General features: G+C 48.8%; 1 protein-coding gene across 2 annotated transcripts in view; it reads right to left on the bottom strand.

Annotated features, from left to right (window-relative positions):
* HUWE1 (HECT, UBA and WWE domain containing E3 ubiquitin protein ligase 1) overlaps positions 1-20706 on the bottom strand; it is a 1655742-nt gene that overhangs the window by 418709 nt on the left and 1216327 nt on the right. For both annotated transcript variants that reach the window (XM_078664564.1, XM_078664565.1), the window contains one exon: positions 2238-2519. In XM_078664564.1, coding sequence (XP_078520690.1) covers positions 2238-2519 — 282 coding nt within the window. The remainder of the gene's footprint in view (positions 1-2237; positions 2520-20706) is intronic.

Here is a 20706-nt window from a genome sequence, read left to right as displayed (position 1 = left end):
TGCGCGTGTTCTTCAGTAGGGAATAGATCTAACCACGGCTCTCCCCACTGTTGAAAGAGACCCTGCACCACCTCCGAGTGAAGACGCCATTCGTGATCCATCATACACCTGCGGCTGAGTTTGTCCGCCCTGGGGTTCAGAGAACCTGCCAGGTGTTGAACCACCAAGGAAATGCCTTGGAGGGCCTCCTGACATAGGGTCCATGACCCCACCCCGCCCTGTTTGTTGCAGTACCACATGGCGATGGTGTTATCCTTGAACACCTGCACTACTCTTCCTCGGACAGAGGGAAAGAATGCCTCCAGTGCAAGACAAATCGCCCGGAGCTCCAGAAGGTTGATGTGAAGCCTGATGCCTGGAAGTTCAAAGGTAAGGAACCTGCAGCTAGATGTCTATCATATCTCCTCTTTAGGAGGGCCTCCATTTCAGCTTTGAGCATTCATTTTTTTCTCTCAATGGAGAGAGCTCTTTGTTCAATGTTGATCGACTAAGCCTCCTGCTCTTGAGCTTATTTTCTCTCCCACGCTCTTGATCGCCTTTCAAAGTGGAGGCTGGTTTTGAAGGTTTACTGCGAATGGTGCTTTTCAAACTCAACCCATTGGGATTTTTTGTTAAAGCTTACTCTCGATTTCCGCTGACTTTCGTGTTGAGGTGGCCTTCCACTTGAAATCTGAATGCTTTGGCTCAGCCCCATCATGCTCCTGGCTGCCTAGTGCTTCTTTGACTTGTCTGATTACTTCTTTGGCTTCTTCTTGGTTTCGACAATTTCTTCAGCATTGGAGCCTTCTCACTGGGTTATCTCGGTTCCCGCAATATTTTCATTGTTGCTGTACAGGCCAAGGTCCTTCAATGGTATTTTTGTGCGACTGGATCATGGAGTCATGAGCCCACCTATGTTTCTCCCTAGTCTTCAGGGTCTTGGAATGGATCTGTGCACATGCATCACAGATCCTGGGGCTGTGGCCTTTATATAGGCAAAGGTTGCAAACCTTCTGGAGGCCATTCACTGTTTTACGTATGGTGGCACTTCAGGCAGAATCTAAAGGGTGTATGCTCCATTTGCTGACCCTTGTGTCCCGTCGCTCCAATGCTGAGCTACTGACAAAACATCTTTTTTCCTCCTTGTAAACTCGAAACAGAAATTACCATGCAGTCTCAATCGCGCATGCCATTACAACGTAAGTGTTACCACGCTTGCTTTTACAAAGCCCATTCCATTACCATGCATGCATTTACAACGATTTTTGTTGTAAAGGCGTACAAGTCGTAAAGGTAGTCCGCGCTCTAGGCTTGGAGCTAAAGGGCAGGGGGAGGGAGGTTTTTAAGGTTAAAAAAAGAGAAAATTGTGGGGACATCAAAGGGATAGGGGCGTGGCTTGGGGAGTAGTTTTTAGGGCTGGGAGAAGGGTTTTAGGGCTCAGGACTGGGCGTGGGGGGGAGGTGCTGGTGTGTTTTCGGGCTGGGAGGCTGGTATTAGGTTTCAGGGCTGGGGGGGGGAGGGGAGGAGTGGTGTATAGGACTCAGTATGTGGGAGGGGCCGTGCTGGGTGCCAGCGATTACAAAGCATGTACTGTTACCGCAATTAACCTTTAACAAGCATATGCCTTCATCAAATCATGCCTTTACTACGATATTTGTAGTGAAGGCATATTCGTTGTAAAGATGTGTGTAAAAGATAATGCGTGGTAATGGTACCGTGTTGAGACTGCCGCGTTGTAAAGGCACCAGGGTAATCGAATACGTGATTCCATCATACGACCATTGTAAACCTACTTTCATTGACATCTGATAATCTTGGGTTTTCTTCAGGATTTTGATGTTTGTACAATAATCGTTCAATTAAAAACTAGATTTTCCTAAAAAATGTGCCACGTTCTTGCTCTACTTAAGACCAAACAGCAGGGAAAAAGAAATCTGAAAATAGCGACCACGCACAAAGAATCTCGGGGTAAGTGTCTGGGATAGAAAAAAAGACACCAAAAGTTCGATGACCTGGGATGGGGAATCATAGATGATTACAAAGACAATTCCGGACCCAATCACTGGATGGTTGAATAATGCATGGCATGCGAATCCAGAAAAGTTTCATACTGCAAACATGCTGGTCCCCAAAAATAAGTGCCTTTGGTCTCCAACTGTAATCACTGGTTCAAATTAAAAACTGTTAAATCGTTATAAGGGCCCACCAAGTGGAGGGCAATGCAACAACAGGCAATATCACGGTTTCAAGTTTCTTACTGATGGTGGGAGCTGGAGATAATTCCATCTGCGTGGCCTCAGCCTCACCACTTGACACCCCTGCTCCAGGCTCCTCTTGCTCCACTTGAATCGGAAGCTGTCCATTATCTTCTGCACCAGACGAGGCCTGCAACCCCGGAGGAAGGTCACCAAGCTCAGACAAGGGAGGTTGTGGAACAGAATCCTGGGCGATGAGAGGCTGCTGAACGGGGCTTGTGGGAGTGCAGTCAGTGGAAGGCGGGGCAGTTGGGTAGTTTTCAGGCCCAGTCGGTAGAATGTTATCTGAGAGATGACAAAACATGTTATTTACAATGCAAGAGGAAAGGGGATATTAGTTCTTCCCAATGCACAATCCCCTTCAAAGGTAACGGCTCAAACAGCTCCAAAAACTGATTTAAAAAGCTTGAAGGAAAATAAAGCAGATTGTCAGTAACACATACTATGCATTGTTAGGTGAAAATTCCAACAATTCAATTAAGATTTGCTCTTTCCCATTTCCATCTAGGAAGCATTGACGCAGACGAGCACCTAGGATTAGAGAGGCAGCACTGGGCCACAGACTTGGTTCAAAAGCAGGACTGATCTCAAACGCTAAGACAGAGGATGTGATCCTGACAAAATTACCTTTTAATGATGAGTCTGAATGCACAAGTTACTACTTGTGTGACAATAAATCTGTAAGAGACATTAGTTAGTATTAGATTCCTTACCTTAGAATATCCCCAGGCGTCAGACTGGATCCAAAAAGTTTTCGCTAGCAGTACCTCTGCGCGTCAGTAGGTGGCATTGTGCGGCTCCGCATCCGTCGCTAGCGGCGTAAACGTTGAGATGACGTCACTAAGACTACTTAGGCGCCACCCATTTGCACAGACGTCAGTTCTGTACACGACTTTCCGCGCCAGGAACGCAGAGCCATGCAAGAAACTGACCATTGGTGCATAAAACTAGGGCCCTGAAAGGGATGACCTGAACCCTAGAAATCATTTTGCAGAACGGGGATGATGGGTGGGGCGGTAAGGAATCTATCACTAACTAATGTCTCTTATAGATATATCGTTGCACAAGTAGTAACTTGTGCATCTGAAAGAGACGTTAGTGAGATTCCTTACCTTAGAATAGATACCCCAGCAACACCAACCCCGGTGGTGGGTCTGAGAAGATTACACCAGAAAGTCACGGAGAACAGAACGGCCAAAGAAACTGTCTCTCTGGACTGGACTGTCAAGACAGTAATGCTTGGTTAACATGTGCAGCGAGGCCCACGAGCTGCCTGACAAATGTCCTGCACGGCACAACCTTTTTGGGCGCCCACGGAGCCAAGAAAGAGCTGGTCATCCACCCGGAACTGGCGTGTGCACTTCAGATAGAACGAGAGCGCATGTTTTGGGTCCAGGCGGTCGAGCCTCTCTTCCTCTTTTGAAGGATGCGGAATGAAGGTGGGCAAAGTGAGGGTCTGCCCGATGTGAAAGGGCGTGACAACCTTTGGCAACAAAGGAGGATGGGTCCTCAAAACCACCTTGTCCGGATGAACAGAAAGGAAAGGAGGTTTGGAAGAAAGGGCCTGGAGCTCACTCACTCTTCTGGCAGAGGTGATGGCTACCAGGAAAGCCGTCTTGAGAGTAAGACGACGCAAACAACAGTTATGAAGGGGCTCGAAGGGAGCGCACATCAGATATGTCAAGACAAGAGTTAAGTCCCATTGAGGCATATTGAACGGCACGGGAGGAAACGTGTGCGTAATGCCTTTCAGGAAACGGTTAACAACCAGGGACTGAAGAAGAGAAGGCTGATCAGGAAGCCGTAGAAAGGCGGAGATGGCCGAAAGGGAATATGCTACTTACCAGTATGCATCTGTTCTTGGCATAGAGGGCTGCAGAGTGGTACATTTATGAATAGATCGCCATCTGGTGTTGGGCTCGGATGATTGCACTTTGTTTTTCTTCTGGAGAAGTCTTTGTCGTCATAGGTGACTCCTCCTCTCGGTGTTAGTGCGCATGGGCATCGGCTCCATCCTTAGATTGTTTTGCCATAGTAGGGTTAGATGGAGTAGTGTAGTGTAGTACATAAAGATATGCCCATGTAAATGTATCTAAATAAGATAATGTTGGGACAGACACAGGTTTCCGGGGAGGCAGGGAGGGCATGTACCACTCTGCAGCCCTCTATGCCAAGAACAGATGCATACTGGTAAGTAGCATATTCCGTTCGAGGCATATGGGCTGCAGATGGTACATTTATGAATAGATTGTACAGCAGTTACCTCCCTAGCGGTGGTCACCAGTGTCTGTCGCAACTGTCTGAAATAGAGTTTTTAATACAGCTTGGCCCACTCTGGCTTGCTGTGCAGCCTGTACATCAACACAGTAGTGCTTTGTGAATGTATGTGGTGTAGACCAAGTTGCTGCTCTACATATGTCATCTAGGGGAATGTTCCCTAAGAATGCCATAGATGCTCCTAGTTTTCTTGTGGAATGAGCTCTAGGAGGAACAGTTAATGTTCTCTTTGCTTTAATGTAACATATTTGTATACATCTTACAATCCATCTTGCGATGCCTGCTTTAGAGATAGGATTGCCCTTATGTGTTGGGGAAAATGCTACAAATAGTTGTTTAGTTTTCCTGAAGTCTTGTGTTCTTTCTATGTAGTATGAAATGGCTCTTTTAACATCTAGTGTATGTAGAGCCCTTTCTGCCACCGTCTGTGGCTTTGGAAAGAAGACTGGTAATTCCACTGGCTGATTGATGTGGAATGCTGAAATTACTTTAGGCAAGAACTTTGGGTTTGTTCTAAGAACCACTTTATTCTGGTGTATCTGTAGGAATGGTTCTTGTATTGTTAATGCCTGTAACTCGCTTACTCTTCTGAGTGAGGTAATGGCTATAAGGAATGCCACCTTCCATGTAAGGAATTGTATTTCGCACCTATGCATAGGTTCGAAGGGTGGCCCCATTAGTCTGGTGAGTACTACGTTGAGGTTCCAGACTGGGGAAGGTGGTAATCTTGGTGGAATGACTCTTTTAAGCCCTTCCATGAATGCTTTTATCGCTGGTACTCTGAACAGTGATATGCGCTGCCTATTTTGTAGGTATGCTGCTATAGCTGCTAGATGTACTCTGATAGATGTGTACGCTAGATTACATTGCTGTAAGTGTAACAAGTAGCAAATAATCTCCCTTGTTGATACGTCCAGAGGGTTGATATTGTTATTAGTGCAGTGTATAGCAAACCTCTTCCACTTAGCTGCATAGCATGCTCTGGTGGTTGGACGTCTCGCTTGTTTGATTATTTCCATGCAATTTGGGGGGAGATCTAAGTACCCAAATTCTAGGATTTCAGGAGCCAGATCGTTAAGTTCAATTGAGTTGGATCTGGGTGCATTATCTCTCCATGGTTCTGTGTAAGGTGCATGGGTAGAATTCTTAGCTTTTGATGTGGCACTTGTGAGAGTTGCAGGAGCGTGGTGAACCACGGCTGTCTTGCCCACGTGGGTGCTACTAGTATCATGGTCATTGAATGTTGTTGCAGTTTCCTGACCACTAATGGGATTAGTGGGAGAGGGGGAAAAGCGTATGCAAATTTGTTGGACCAATTTATCCATAACGCATTGCCCTGCGACAGGTGGTGTGGGTACCTGGACGCGAAGCTTTGGCATTTTACGTTCTGATGAGTGGCAAATAGGTCTATCTCTGGTTGTCCCCATCTTTGGAAGAATGGCTGCAGTATTTGTTGGTGCAGTTCCCATTCGTGTATTTGTTCCGACTGTCTGCTTAAGATGTCTGCTATCTGGTTTTGAACTCCTGGTAGGTGTTCGGCTAACAGATAGATGTTTTGAGGAATGGCCCATCTCCAAATCTCCTGTGCTAGTCTGGATAATTGGAGAGAGTGCGTCCCCCCCTGTTTTTGAATATAATACATTGCTGTCATGTTGTCTGTTCTGATCAGGACTGCTTTGTGGATAACATGTATCTGAAAGGCTTTCAATGCTAGAAACACTGCCAGTAGTTCTAGATAGTTGATGTGCAGTGTTTTTTCCTGCACACTCCACCTTCCTTGTACTGTGTATTTGTCCATATGTGCTCCCCATCCGGTGAGCGATGCGTCTGCTGTTATTGTCACCTGTGGAATTGGCTCTAGGAACGACCGCCCCTTGGTAATGTTTGTTCTGTTCCACCACTTCAGAGAGCGGTGTGTGCGGTCGTCTACCAACACCAGATCCGTAATCTGTCCTTGAGCCTGATTCCACTGTGTCGCTAAGCATTCTTGTAGCGGACGCATTTGTAGTTTTGCATATGGTATTAGCAGTATGCAGGATGACATCATACCTAGTAGCTGCATGAACACTCTTGCTGTTAGTGAGTGTTGTGGCTGAAATCTCTGAATGATTGTAAGCATTGCTTGGACTCTTATTGGGTTGGGGTACACTTTGGCTTTTTCTGTGTCTATGGTAGCCCCCAGATATTGTTGAACTTTGTTTGGTTGTAGGTGTGACTTTGTGTAGTTCACCGTGAACCCTAGCTGGTGTAGTAGCTGAATTGTCTTTTGTGTGTGTTGCAGACACTCCTCTTGCGACCTGGCTTTTATTAGCCAGTCGTCCAAGTATGGGAAGACATGAATTTGTTGTCTTCTTAGGTGAGCTGCTACCACTGCCAGGCATTTTGTGAACACCCTTGGTGCCGTCGTGACACCAAATGGGAGGACTTTGAACTGATAATGTTGTCCTTCTACCACAAACCTGAGGTATTTCCTGTGGGCTTTGTGAATAGGGATATGAAAGTAAGCGTCTTTTAGATCCAGTGTAGAAAGAAAGTCCCCTTTCTTCAGTAAAGGAAGTACTTGTTGGAGCGTGACCATGTGGAAATGTTCCGAATTTATGTATGCGTTGAGAGGTCTTAGGTCCAGTATTGGCCTTAGAGACCCGTCCTTTTTGGGGATTAGGAAGTATAGGGAGTATACTCCTGTTCCCTGTTGGTGCTGTGGAACCTTCTCTATGGCATGCTTTTCTAGCAGTGATATTACTTCCTGTTTTAACAGTGTCAGGTGATCTTGTTTCATTGGACGCTGTTTGGGGGGGATGTTTGGTGGGGTAGCTGTGAGTTCTAGGCAATAACCATGTTGGATAATTTGTCTTACCCACTTGTCTGATGTGATGTTTTCCCAGACAGGTAGGAACTGTGATAGGCGTCCCCCTACCGGTGTTATATGGTCTGGGGGAAGCTCTATGAAGTCACTGTTTTGGGGTTGGAGAGTTGCGGTTGTTGTTGTTTCCGCGACCTCTACCCTTGTTGTTGTTACCCCTGTATCCACCTCTAGAATTACCTCTGGGTGATGTAGGTGTAAAAGAGGTTTGCTGTTGGTTTGTACCTGTACTTTTGGATCCTCCTCTATAGGTGGATCTACGAAAGGAACCTCTTTGTGTCGGCTGCTGCAATGCTCCCATTGATTTAGCCGTTTCTGTATCCTTTTTCATTTTTACTAGGGCCTCATCTGTCCCTGTGCCAAAAAGTGTTTTCCCATCAAAAGGTTGATTAAGTAACGAGGTTTGTACCTCTTGTTTGAATCCTGACACTCTGAGCCATGCATGTCTCCTTAGCATGATGCTTGTATTTGTCGACCTTGCCGCAGTTTCTGCCGCGTCTAGGGCGCACTTTATTGAAGTGTTAGTAATTAACTTCCCTTCTTGTATAAGTTGATCAGCTCTCTTTTGATGTTCTTTAGGGAGATGTTTGATGAGTGTTTCTAATTCATCATAATGCGCTCTGTCATACCTTGCAAGTAGTGCTTGCGTATTAGCTATGCGCCAACTGTTTGCCGCTTGAGATGCTACTCTCTTGCCAGAGGCATCTATTAGTTTAGACTCTTTGTCAGGAGGTGGCGCTTCTCCCGTAGATAAAGAGTTTGCTCTCTTGCGAGCGTTTGTGACCACTAGTGAGTCTAGAGGAATTTGTCCCTTAATGTATATTGGGTCTTTTGGAGCTGCCCTATATTTTTTATCAATTCTTGGGTTCAATACCCTAGCCCTCACTGGGTCTTTGAATATCTCTGATGTATGACTGAGAAGGCCTTTTAGCATTGGTAGTGTTCCTGATGTTCTTTGTGCAGTAGGTAGTGTCTCTAATAAGAAGTCCTGTACTAGAGGTTCTGTATGTAGGTCTACCTTATGAAATGTTGCTGCTCTAGTAATGAGTTGTGCAAACCCAGTATTGTCATCAGGAGGTGAAGGTTTTGAGGGATATGACTCAAGGTCGGTATCATTACCTGATCCCACATTATACTCCTCCCATGGGTCTGCCTCCTCTGGGATTGTGTCCTCATCATCCCCAGGGTGTCCCCCCTCCCCTGTGTCACTTTCTCCATCTGCTGTAGGTGTAGATGGACGTGTGGGAGGAATATCTGGCCTATTGTGAGGAATAGGCGAAGATGGTGTGTGAGGTTTGGGAGAAGGGGGAGGAGTTGTATTCGTCCCCATTGTTCTCTTCTTTGGATGAGCCTTGTCGTCCAAATGTTCATGTTTCCTCTTTTTAGGTAGCTCTGTGACTACCTTGCCAGTCTTTGGGTCAATAAACAAAGTTTTTTGTTTAGGATCCGTTCCGTGTTCCTGTGTCGGTACCGCAGTTTTCGGTTCCGAAAGGTGTCTTTTCTTTGAAATGTCCATTTGTGTTTTCGGTGCCGAAGTTTTGTTCGGATCCGATTTCTTCGGTATCGAAGATGTCCCCGGTGTCGAGGGTGTTTTCGGCGCCGAAGCGTGCTTCGGTGTCGACATGGACTGCTTCGACTTCGAGCTTTCCTTGACCTGGTGCTTCGGTGTCGATGTGGTTGGTTTATCGGAACCGGAACCACTATGATGGGGGACCGAGTGTTTCGGTTTCTGTTTCGTTGCCGGGCTCGAAGGCGGGGCGATGGAAACTTTTTTCGGTTGTCTGACCGGGCTCGAGGGCGGGGTCGACACCGTGCGGGGTCTGTTTTTCGGTAAAGGGACGTCGTCACTCACGGTTTGTTGGACGTCGATCTCCTCGACGTCGGACTCGTCCGCTTCTGACCCCGCCTCGTCGGCCTCTTCTTCCTCCTCTTCTGGTTGCTGGTCCTCGAACAGCTCCGGGATTGCTTGTGACTGCATTCTCGATACCTCGTGTCTTCGGGCTCGACGGTTTCTAATCGTCGACTTTGACGAGAACGCTGCACAGGCCTCACAGTCCCTGGATTCGTGTTCAGGGGACAAGCAGAGGTTGCACACTTCGTGTAGGTCCTTGTGTGGGAACTTAGCACCACACGTTGGACATTTTTTGAATGGAGTCCTTTCCATGGACCCCGGGCTGGACTACGTCGAGTTTCTCGTAGTCGTCGTCCTTCGAATCGCGTCGGTATGGAGTGAAGTCGCGTTCGATAACGATACCGTCGATTTGGAAAGGAATACGCGCCGGTTATAACCTTCTTTGTTGAAGTCGGTCCGGAGCGCTTCGATCCTCATCCGAACCCGATGGCGGAAAAAAACAATCTAAGGATGGAGCCGATGCCCATGCGCACTAACACCGAGAGGAGGAGTCACCTATGACGACAAAGACTTCTCCAGAAGAAAAACAAAGTGCAATCATCCGAGCCCAACACCAGATGGCGATCTATTCATAAATGTACCATCTGCAGCCCATATGCCTCGAACATAACCTTTGTTAGTGCCCAGAGCAGAGCCCTGCTGGTCCAGGGAAAGGAGGAACAGAAGGACCTCAGAAAGAGGGGCAGACAGGGGATCCACAGCCTTTGCTGTGCAACGTGCCACAAACTTATTCCACCTGTAGGCGTATACGGTCTTAGTAGAGGGATGCCTGGCTGCCAGAATTACATCACAGACTTCGGGAGGAAGATCGAAAGCTGTCAACTGTCGCCGCCCAATCTCCACGCATGGAGGTGGAGGCAGGACAGATTCGGCTGGAGGACCGTCCCCTGCTGCTGCGACAGATGATCCTCCCGAAGAGGCAGTCGTCGGATCGGGGGATCCATCGCCATGTTGAGTAGCTCAGGATACCAGTATCTTCGTGCCCGATCTGGAGCCACAGGAATGACTTGGGCCCAGTCGCGCCGAATCTTCTTCAGCACTCTGGGCAGCAGTGTTTTAGGCGGAAAGGCGTACAATAGACCGCAACTCCACTCGCAACAAAAAGCGTCTCCGAGAGAGTGCCGCCTTGGAAATTACAACGCGCAGAACCATTGACATTGTGCGTTCTCTTCTGTGGCGAATAGATCTAACCAAGGCACTCCCCACTGCTGAAAGAGACCTTGCACCACGTCCAAGTTCAGACGCCATTCATGATCCATCAAGCACCGGTGGCGGAGTTCATCCGCCCTGGCGCTCAGAGAACCTGCAAGGTGTCGAACCACCAAGGTAATGCCTTGATGTTGCAGCCATGTCCAGAGGCGCAGAGCCTCCTGACATAGGGTCCAGGACCCCACCCTGCCCTGTTTACTGCAATACCACATGGCGGTGGTATTGTCTGAACACCTGCACCACACTTCCTTGAACAGATGACAGGAATGCCTTCAGAGCAAGTCGATCGCCCTAAGCTCCAAAAGGTTGATATGGAGCCAGAACTCTGCCGGAGACCAGAGGCCTCTGATCACCACCTCTCCCAAGTGGCCCCCACATCCCAGTAGGGACGCATCCGTCACCATTGTGTGCTCCGGTTGGGGAAGGGAGAGGGATCTGCCATTGACCCAATCACGATTCGTGAGTCACCACTGCAATTGTCGTGCAGTGCCCTCCGAGATCTGGACATAATTGGACAGGTTGCCCTGATGCTGCGCCCACTGGAACTTCAGGTCCCACTACAGAGCCCACATATGCCATCTAGCAAGTTGCACTAGCAGGATGCAGGAGGCCATCAGGTCCAGGAGCCGGAGGGTCATCCTAACAAACCCAGGATAGAGGCTGAAAGATCAGAATCATAGCCTGAATATCACAGACTCGCTGCTCGGGAGGATAAATCCAAAACCGCGTCGAGTCCAGAACCGCTCCGATGAAGGGGAGCTTCTGAGAGGGACTAGGGTGCGACTTCGGCACATTGATGGAGAACCCCAGGAGATCAGCCGTAGTCTGAAGGTGGTTGACGACTGCTTGGGGTGAGCCAGCCTTCAACAACCAGTCGTCGAGGTAGGGGAAGAATGACACCCCTGACCTGCGCAGGTGAGCTGCGACCACCGCCATCACTTTTGAGGGGCACTGGTAAGGCCAAAGGGGAGCACAGCAAACTGAAAATGCTCCTGTCCTACCGTGAACCGCAGGTAACGCCGGTGGGCCGACAGGACGGGGATGTGAAAATATGCGTCCTGCAAGTCCAACACTACCATCCAGGGTTGAGGGCAGTCAAGACCTGAGCCAGAGTCAACTTCTTTAACCTTTCCTTCCAGAGGAAGCGATTGACGTTCCTGAGGTCCAAGATGGGGTGCAAGTCCCCTTTGTCCTTCTTGGGGACCAGAAAGTAGTGGGAATAACAACCACGTCCTACTTCTGGCCCAGGACCGCGCTTGATGGCCCCCTTGGCCTAGAGGGCCATAACTTCCTGTTGGAGAAGAGCGAAGTGATCCCCAAACATGCGGTGGAACTGAGGTGGCATGGCCGGGGGGGCAGACTCGAAGGTGAGGGAGTAACCCCTCCGGACGAGTTGTAGCACCCACTTGTCGGAAGTGACAGAACGCCAATGGGGAAGGTGAAGACGAATCCTGCCGCCCACTGGCGTGGGTTGCGTCCCGAAGCTCAGACTATGAAGGCTTTGAGGCGGATGTTGCAAGGCGGAGGTGGACTGACCCTCACGCCGGCCCCTGGAGCCGCCACGGCGGCCTCCACGCCGAGTTTGGTTCTGCGCAGGCTTTTGACTGAACGAGCGGGCAGGGCGCCCCTTCCATGGCCACGAAATGAATGTAAAGTAGACGTGGCCGGACGAGAGGTGTTAAGACCCAAGGACTTGGCCGTAGTCCGAGTCTCCTTAAAACGCTCCAGCGCACTGTCGGCCTTCTCACCAAACAGGCGAGTGCCATCAAATGGCATGTCCATGAGCGAGCTCCGGACATCCGGTGAGAACCCGGTAGATCTCAACCAGGCGTGGTGACGAAGCGCCACAGTTGTGGAAATCGCCCTGCTGAGGGAGTCCGCGGTGTCTAAGCCACACCGAATGGCAAACTTAGACGTGTCCTTACCCTCGGCCACAGCCTGGGACAGCACAGCCTGGCCCTCTTCAGGACACGGAGGTAACACCTGAGCAACGGTATCCCACACTGCGTGGGAATAGCAGCCTAACAGACCGGACGTGTTAATCGACCGCAGCCCCAAACTGGCCGAAGAGAACAACCGATTGCCGAACTGCTCCAGCCTCTTAGAGTCCTTCTCCGACGGGAAAGGCACTCTGGGAAGTCGAAGCCTGAAGCACAAGTTACTTACCTTCGGTAACAATATATCTGTAAGAAACAGTAGTTAGTGTTAGATTCCTTACCTTAGAATATCCCCAGGCGTCAGACTGGATCCGGAAAGTTTTGCGTAGCAGTACCCATGCACGTCGGTAGGCGTAGTCTGCGGCTTCGCATCGGTCATCGGCGTCATGGTGGTCGCCGGGATGACTTCGGAGTACTTAGCCGCCGCCCTCGCGCGCGGACGACAGTTCTTGTACATAGCTTTCCGCGCCAGGAACGCAGAGCCATGCCAGGGACCGACACTAGTGCCATGAAACTAGGGACCTCAAAGGGAAATACCGTAACACTAGATATCGGTTCACAGAAAGGGGGAGGGTGGGGCGGTAAGGAATCTAACACTAAGGAATATGCTACTTACCAGTATGCATCTGTTCTTGGCATAGAGGGCTGCAGAGTGGTACATTTATGAATAGATCGCCATCTGGTGTTGGGCTCGGATGATTGCACTTTGTTTTTCTTCTGGAGAAGTCTTTGTCGTCATAGGTGACTCCTCCTCTCGGTGTTAGTGCGCATGGGCATCGGCTCCATCCTTAGATTGTTTTGCCATAGTAGGGTTAGATGGAGTAGTGTAGTGTAGTACATAAAGATATGCCCATGTAAATGTATCTAAATAAGATAATGTTGGGACAGACACAGGTTTCCGGGGAGGCAGGGAGGGCATGTACCACTCTGCAGCCCTCTATGCCAAGAACAGATGCATACTGGTAAGTAGCATATTCCGTTCGAGGCATATGGGCTGCAGATGGTACATTTATGAATAGATTGTACAGCAGTTACCTCCCTAGCGGTGGTCACCAGTGTCTGTCGCAACTGTCTGAAATAGAGTTTTTAATACAGCTTGGCCCACTCTGGCTTGTTGTGCAGCCTGTACATCAACACAGTAGTGCTTTGTGAATGTATGTGGTGTAGACCAAGTTGCTGCTCTACATATGTCATCTAGGGGAATGTTCCCTAAGAATGCCATAGATGCTCCTAGTTTTCTTGTGGAATGAGCTCTAGGAGGAACAGTTAATGTTCTCTTTGCTTTAATGTAACATATTTGTATACATCTTACAATCCATCTTGCGATGCCTGCTTTAGAGATAGGATTGCCCTTATGTGTTGGGGAAAATGCTACAAATAGTTGTTTAGTTTTCCTGAAGTCTTGTGTTCTTTCTATGTAGTATGAAATGGCTCTTTTAACATCTAGTGTATGTAGAGCCCTTTCTGCCACCGTCTGTGGCTTTGGAAAGAAGACTGGTAATTCCACTGGCTGATTGATGTGGAATGCTGAAATTACTTTAGGCAAGAACTTTGGGTTTGTTCTAAGAACCACTTTATTCTGGTGTATCTGTAGGAATGGTTCTTGTATTGTTAATGCCTGTAACTCGCTTACTCTTCTGAGTGAGGTAATGGCTATAAGGAATGCCACCTTCCATGTAAGGAATTGTATTTCGCACCTATGCATAGGTTCGAAGGGTGGCCCCATTAGTCTGGTGAGTACTACGTTGAGGTTCCAGACTGGGGAAGGTGGTAATCTTGGTGGAATGACTCTTTTAAGCCCTTCCATGAATGCTTTTATCGCTGGTACTCTGAACAGTGATATGCGCTGCCTATTTTGTAGGTATGCTGCTATAGCTGCTAGATGTACTCTGATAGATGTGTACGCTAGATTACATTGCTGTAAGTGTAACAAGTAGCAAATAATCTCCCTTGTTGATACGTCCAGAGGGTTGATATTGTTATTAGTGCAGTGTATAGCAAACCTCTTCCACTTAGCTGCATAGCATGCTCTGGTGGTTGGACGTCTCGCTTGTTTGATTATTTCCATGCAATTTGGGGGGAGATCTAAGTACCCAAATTCTAGGATTTCAGGAGCCAGATCGTTAAGTTCAATTGAGTTGGATCTGGGTGCATTATCTCTCCATGGTTCTGTGTAAGGTGCATGGGTAGAATTCTTAGCTTTTGATGTGGCACTTGTGAGAGTTGCAGGAGCGTGGTGAACCACGGCTGTCTTGCCCACGTGGGTGCTACTAGTATCATGGTCATTGAATGTTGTTGCAGTTTCCTGACCACTAATGGGATTAGTGGGAGAGGGGGAAAAGCGTATGCAAATTTGTTGGACCAATTTATCCATAACGCATTACCCTGCGACAGGTGGTGTGGGTACCTGGACGCGAAGCTTTGGCATTTTACGTTCTGATGAGTGGCAAATAGGTCTATCTCTGGTTGTCCCCATCTTTGGAAGAATGGCTGCAGTATTTGTTGGTGCAGTTCCCATTCGTGTATTTGTTCCGACTGTCTGCTTAAGATGTCTGCTATCTGGTTTTGAACTCCTGGTAGGTGTTCGGCTAACAGATAGATGTTTTGAGGAATGGCCCATCTCCAAATCTCCTGTGCTAGTCTGGATAATTGGAGAGAGTGCGTCCCCCCCTGTTTTTGAATATAATACATTGCTGTCATGTTGTCTGTTCTGATCAGGACTGCTTTGTGGATAACATGTATCTGAAAGGCTTTCAATGCTAGAAACACTGCCAGTAGTTCTAGATAGTTGATGTGCAGTGTTTTTTCCTGCACACTCCACCTTCCTTGTACTGTGTATTTGTCCATATGTGCTCCCCATCCGGTGAGCGATGCGTCTGCTGTTATTGTCACCTGTGGAATTGGCTCTAGGAACGACCGCCCCTTGGTAATGTTTGTTCTGTTCCACCACTTCAGAGAGCGGTGTGTGCGGTCGTCTACCAACACCAGATCCGTAATCTGTCCTTGAGCCTGATTCCACTGTGTCGCTAAGCATTCTTGTAGCGGACGCATTTGTAGTTTTGCATATGGTATTAGCAGTATGCAGGATGACATCATACCTAGTAGCTGCATGAACACTCTTGCTGTTAGTGAGTGTTGTGGCTGAAATCTCTGAATGATTGTAAGCATTGCTTGGACTCTTATTGGGTTGGGGTACACTTTGGCTTTTTCTGTGTCTATGGTAGCCCCCAGATATTGTTGAACTTTGTTTGGTTGTAGGTGTGACTTTGTGTAGTTCACCGTGAACCCTAGCTGGTGTAGTAGCTGAATTGTCTTTTGTGTGTGTTGCAGACACTCCTCTTGCGACCTGGCTTTTATTAGCCAGTCGTCCAAGTATGGGAAGACATGAATTTGTTGTCTTCTTAGGTGAGCTGCTACCACTGCCAGGCATTTTGTGAACACCCTTGGTGCCGTCGTGACACCAAATGGGAGGACTTTGAACTGATAATGTTGTCCTTCTACCACAAACCTGAGGTATTTCCTGTGGGCTTTGTGAATAGGGATATGAAAGTAAGCGTCTTTTAGATCCAGTGTAGAAAGAAAGTCCCCTTTCTTCAGTAAAGGAAGTACTTGTTGGAGCGTGACCATGTGGAAATGTTCCGAATTTATGTATGCGTTGAGAGGTCTTAGGTCCAGTATTGGCCTTAGAGACCCGTCCTTTTTGGGGATTAGGAAGTATAGGGAGTATACTCCTGTTCCCTGTTGGTGCTGTGGAACCTTCTCTATGGCATGCTTTTCTAGCAGTGATATTACTTCCTGTTTTAACAGTGTCAGGTGATCTTGTTTCATTGGACGCTGTTTGGGGGGGATGTTTGGTGGGGTAGCTGTGAGTTCTAGGCAATAACCATGTTGGATAATTTGTCTTACCCACTTGTCTGATGTGATGTTTTCCCAGACAGGTAGGAACTGTGATAGGCGTCCCCCTACCGGTGTTATATGGTCTGGGGGAAGCTCTATGAAGTCACTGTTTTGGGGTTGGAGAGTTGCGGTTGTTGTTGTTTCCGCGACCTCTACCCTTGTTGTTGTTACCCCTGTATCCACCTCTAGAATTACCTCTGGGTGATGTAGGTGTAAAAGAGGTTTGCTGTTGGTTTGTACCTGTACTTTTGGATCCTCCTCTATAGGTGGATCTACGAAAGGAACCTCTTTGTGTCGGCTGCTGCAATGCTCCCATTGATTTAGCCGTTTCTGTATCCTTTTTCATTTTTTCTAGGGCCTCATCTGTCCCTGTGCCAAAAAGTGTTTTCCCATCAAAAGGTTGATTAAGTAACGAGGTTTGTACCTCTTGTTTGAATCCTGACACTCTGAGCCATGCATGTCTCCTTAGCATGATGCTTGTATTTGTCGACCTTGCCGCAGTTTCTGCCGCGTCTAGGGCGCACTTTATTGAAGTGTTAGTAATTAACTTCCCTTCTTGTATAAGTTGATCAGCTCTCTTTTGATGTTCTTTAGGGAGATGTTTGATGAGTGTTTCTAATTCATCATAATGCGCTCTGTCATACCTTGCAAGTAGTGCTTGCGTATTAGCTATGCGCCAACTGTTTGCCGCTTGAGATGCTACTCTCTTGCCAGAGGCATCTATTAGTTTAGACTCTTTGTCAGGAGGTGGCGCTTCTCCCGTAGATAAAGAGTTTGCTCTCTTGCGAGCGTTTGTGACCACTAGTGAGTCTAGAGGAATTTGTCCCTTAATGTATATTGGGTCTTTTGGAGCTGCCCTATATTTTTTATCAATTCTTGGGTTCAATACCCTAGCCCTCACTGGGTCTTTGAATATCTCTGATGTATGACTGAGAAGGCCTTTTAGCATTGGTAGTGTTCCTGATGTTCTTTGTGCAGTAGGTAGTGTCTCTAATAAGAAGTCCTGTACTAGAGGTTCTGTATGTAGGTCTACCTTATGAAATGTTGCTGCTCTAGTAATGAGTTGTGCAAACCCAGTATTGTCATCAGGAGGTGAAGGTTTTGAGGGATATGACTCAAGGTCGGTATCATTACCTGATCCCACATTATACTCCTCCCATGGGTCTGCCTCCTCTGGGATTGTGTCCTCATCATCCCCAGGGTGTCCCCCCTCCCCTGTGTCACTTTCTTCATCTGTTGTAGGTGTAGATGGACGTGTGGGAGGAATATCTGGCCTATTGTGAGGAATAGGCGAAGATGGTGTGTGAGGTTTGGGAGAAGGGGGAGGAGTTGTATTCGTCCCCATTGTTCTCTTCTTTGGATGAGCCTTGTCGTCCAAATGTTCATGTTTCCTCTTTTTAGGTAGCTCTGTGACTACCTTGCCAGTCTTTGGGTCAATAAACAAAGTCTTTTGTTTAGGATCCGTTCCGTGTTCCTGTGTCGGTACCGCAGTTTTCGGTTCCGAAAGGTGTCTTTTCTTTGAAATGTCCATTTGTGTTTTCGGTGCCGAAGTTTTGTTCGGATCCGATATCTTCGGTATCGAAGATGTCCCCGGTGTCGAGGGTGTTTTCGGCGCCGAAGCGTGCTTCGGTGTCGACATGGACTGCTTCGACTTCGAGCTTTCCTTGACCTGGTGCTTCGGTGTCGATGTGGTTGGTTTATCGGAACCGGAACCACTATGATGGGGGACCGAGTGTTTCGGTTTCTGTTTCGTTGCCGGGCTCGAAGGCGGGGCGTTGGAAACTTTTTTCGGTTGTCTGACCGGGCTCGAGGGCGGGGTCGACACCGTGCGGGGTCTGTTTTTCGGTAAAGGGACGTCGTCACTCACGGTTTGTTGGACGTCGATCTCCTCGACGTCGGACTCGTCCGCTTCTGACCCCGCCTCGTCGGCCTCTTCTTCCTCCTCTTCTGGTTGCTGGTCCTCGAACAGCTCCGGGATTGCTTGTGACTGCATTCTCGATACCTCGTGTCTTCGGGCTCGACGGTTTCTAATCGTCGACTTTGACGAGAACGCTGCACAGGCCTCACAGTCCCTGGATTCGTGTTCAGGGGACAAGCAGAGGTTGCACACTTCGTGTAGGTCCTTGTGTGGGAACTTAGCACCACACATTGGACATTTTTTGAATGGAGTCCTTTCCATGGACCCCGGGCTGGACTACGTCGAGTTTCTCGTAGTCGTCGTCCTTCGAATCGCGTCGGTATGGAGTGAAGTCGCGTTCGATAACGATACCGTCGATTTGGAAAGGAATACGCGCCGGTTATAACCTTCTTTGTTGAAGTCGGTCCGGAGCGCTTCGATCCTCATCCGAACCCGATGGCGGAAAAAAACAATCTAAGGATGGAGCCGATGCCCATGCGCACTAACACCGAGAGGAGGAGTCACCTATGACGACAAAGACTTCTCCAGAAGAAAAACAAAGTGCAATCATCCGAGCCCAACACCAGATGGCGATCTATTCATAAATGTACCATCTGCAGCCCATATGCCTCGAACCTACTGTTTCTTACAGATATATCGTTACCGAAGGTAGGTAAGTAAGGCGGGTAGGCCGCGGGACTCTCAGGCTCCGAAGGAGCCTCAAGAGCAGAACCCCTGTCCCCCTCGTCTGCATCCGGGGACAGACGGGGGGACGTCGGAGCGACAATGCTTCTTCAACTTCTTTTTGAGTCGTCTCTTACAAGAATCAGAGGGTGAGGCCTTGGAGCCCAAGGAGCGATGATGGAGGCCCCTTGAGCGCTCTCTAGAACGGCCCCTGGACCGGGAACGGCACTGGGACGAGTGCCGAACCTCAAGCAACTTCCGGCGCTTCTCCCTCAAGGCTGTCGGGGCCAAGGCTCGAGGTTGATGGCCTCCGCCGCCCTACGCCACAAAACTGCGTCTGAAGCACCCTCCTCCGTAGCCACGATAGTTGTTGACTGGGTGTGAGTGTTTGATTGGTTCAGATGCTCCGTCCATCACCACCCCCTTTTGTACCACGATAGGAGGAGACAGCATGCTAAGGTCTGGGGAGGTATCCAGACCACTAGCAACCCAAACTCCTCTCTCCAGTCCGGTTCATTTAACTGGCCAGACAGACCCCTCCCAGTCCTCACCGTCCTCTGGTTGTTAATCTGGCCTGTAGGAAACACCAGGGTCAAACAGAGGTACAAAAGTCCTGCTCGGTGTCGGATCTGGCGTTGGTCGACGCCGGTCCAGTTCCGTGTCCAAGTCAGGGTGGAGGCGGTGGTAGACGCCGGCTGGGGTCCACACTGATGTTGGAAGCGGACGTGGTGCAACCGGGGGTGGTATTACAAGGTCGACTGGCACTGATCCGGATCCAGGCCTGGATCCAAGGGGATCCTGTGGTGCCGGGGAAGCTGGTGTCAAAGGCCTAGGGCCCCCAGCTGAGTGTGCGGGGCCCAAAGGCGCACCGCCAGAGTCGGTCTGACCAAAGATGGCATGCATCGCTTCGTAGAAACGCTACAGCTGGGCAGGAGTCGCTCCGGCTCCCGGAAAAGGCGTGAGACTCTTCAAGCTCTGCATGCGGAGTCGACCCTTCAGGCTCTGCATGGGGAGCAGCGGGAGGGTCACCATCTGAATTTCTCGTCGCGACAGATGGGGCGAAGTCGAAGAGCGACTATGCTTCTTTGACTTCTGCTTCGACTTATCTCAGGAGTGCGAAGGCTTAGATGATCGACCTCCCAAGCGACCGGGACCACGAAGTGCCGGGCCTCGAGAAGCTTTCGGGGCCGCTCCCGCAAAGACTTCGGATTTATGGTCCGGTAGTCAGAGCACGCCTTGGGATCATGGACGCGCTCCAGACACTGTAACCGACATCAGCTTGTGACAGGTGTCGCAAGCCTTGAAGCCGGGCAGAGGATGACTCAACATCCCTGTGTGCACCAGGAGTCAAAAACTTAAATGACTGTGCCGACAAAAGTCGCAAAAAAGTGAAAGGAGGTACCGCTCTCTCCAGCTCTGCGCTGGCTGGCGTGGAAAACGAAATAAGTGACGTCAGCACGCGAGGGTTGGGTCTAAATAGCTACCGCGACATCATCCTGGCGACAACGATGAACGCAGAGCTGACCAACGCAACCATTCGACACGCAGGTGTACTGCTGCCGAAAAAATTCTCCGTATCCAGTGGGACGCCTGGGGCTCATTCTACAGGTAACGAATCTATAACTATTTGTCTTTCATATCTATAGATTCCTTTTAAGAGATTTCCTACAGATTAAATACTATGTTTATTATGATACAGTATTAGACCAAGATTGCGCTGAGCTAGTAGGGTTTTTAGACAGCTGTGCTTATTCCCGGTACGAGGTCATGTGACCATTTTGTATAAATAGATATTC

Source organism: Lissotriton helveticus, chromosome 10 (genome assembly GCF_964261635.1).
Source record: "Lissotriton helveticus chromosome 10, aLisHel1.1, whole genome shotgun sequence".
Classification (NCBI taxonomy): Eukaryota; Metazoa; Chordata; class Amphibia; order Caudata; family Salamandridae; genus Lissotriton; species Lissotriton helveticus.
The sequence above is the reverse complement of the archived record's forward strand: the minus strand, read 5'-3'. Positions and strand labels throughout refer to the sequence as shown.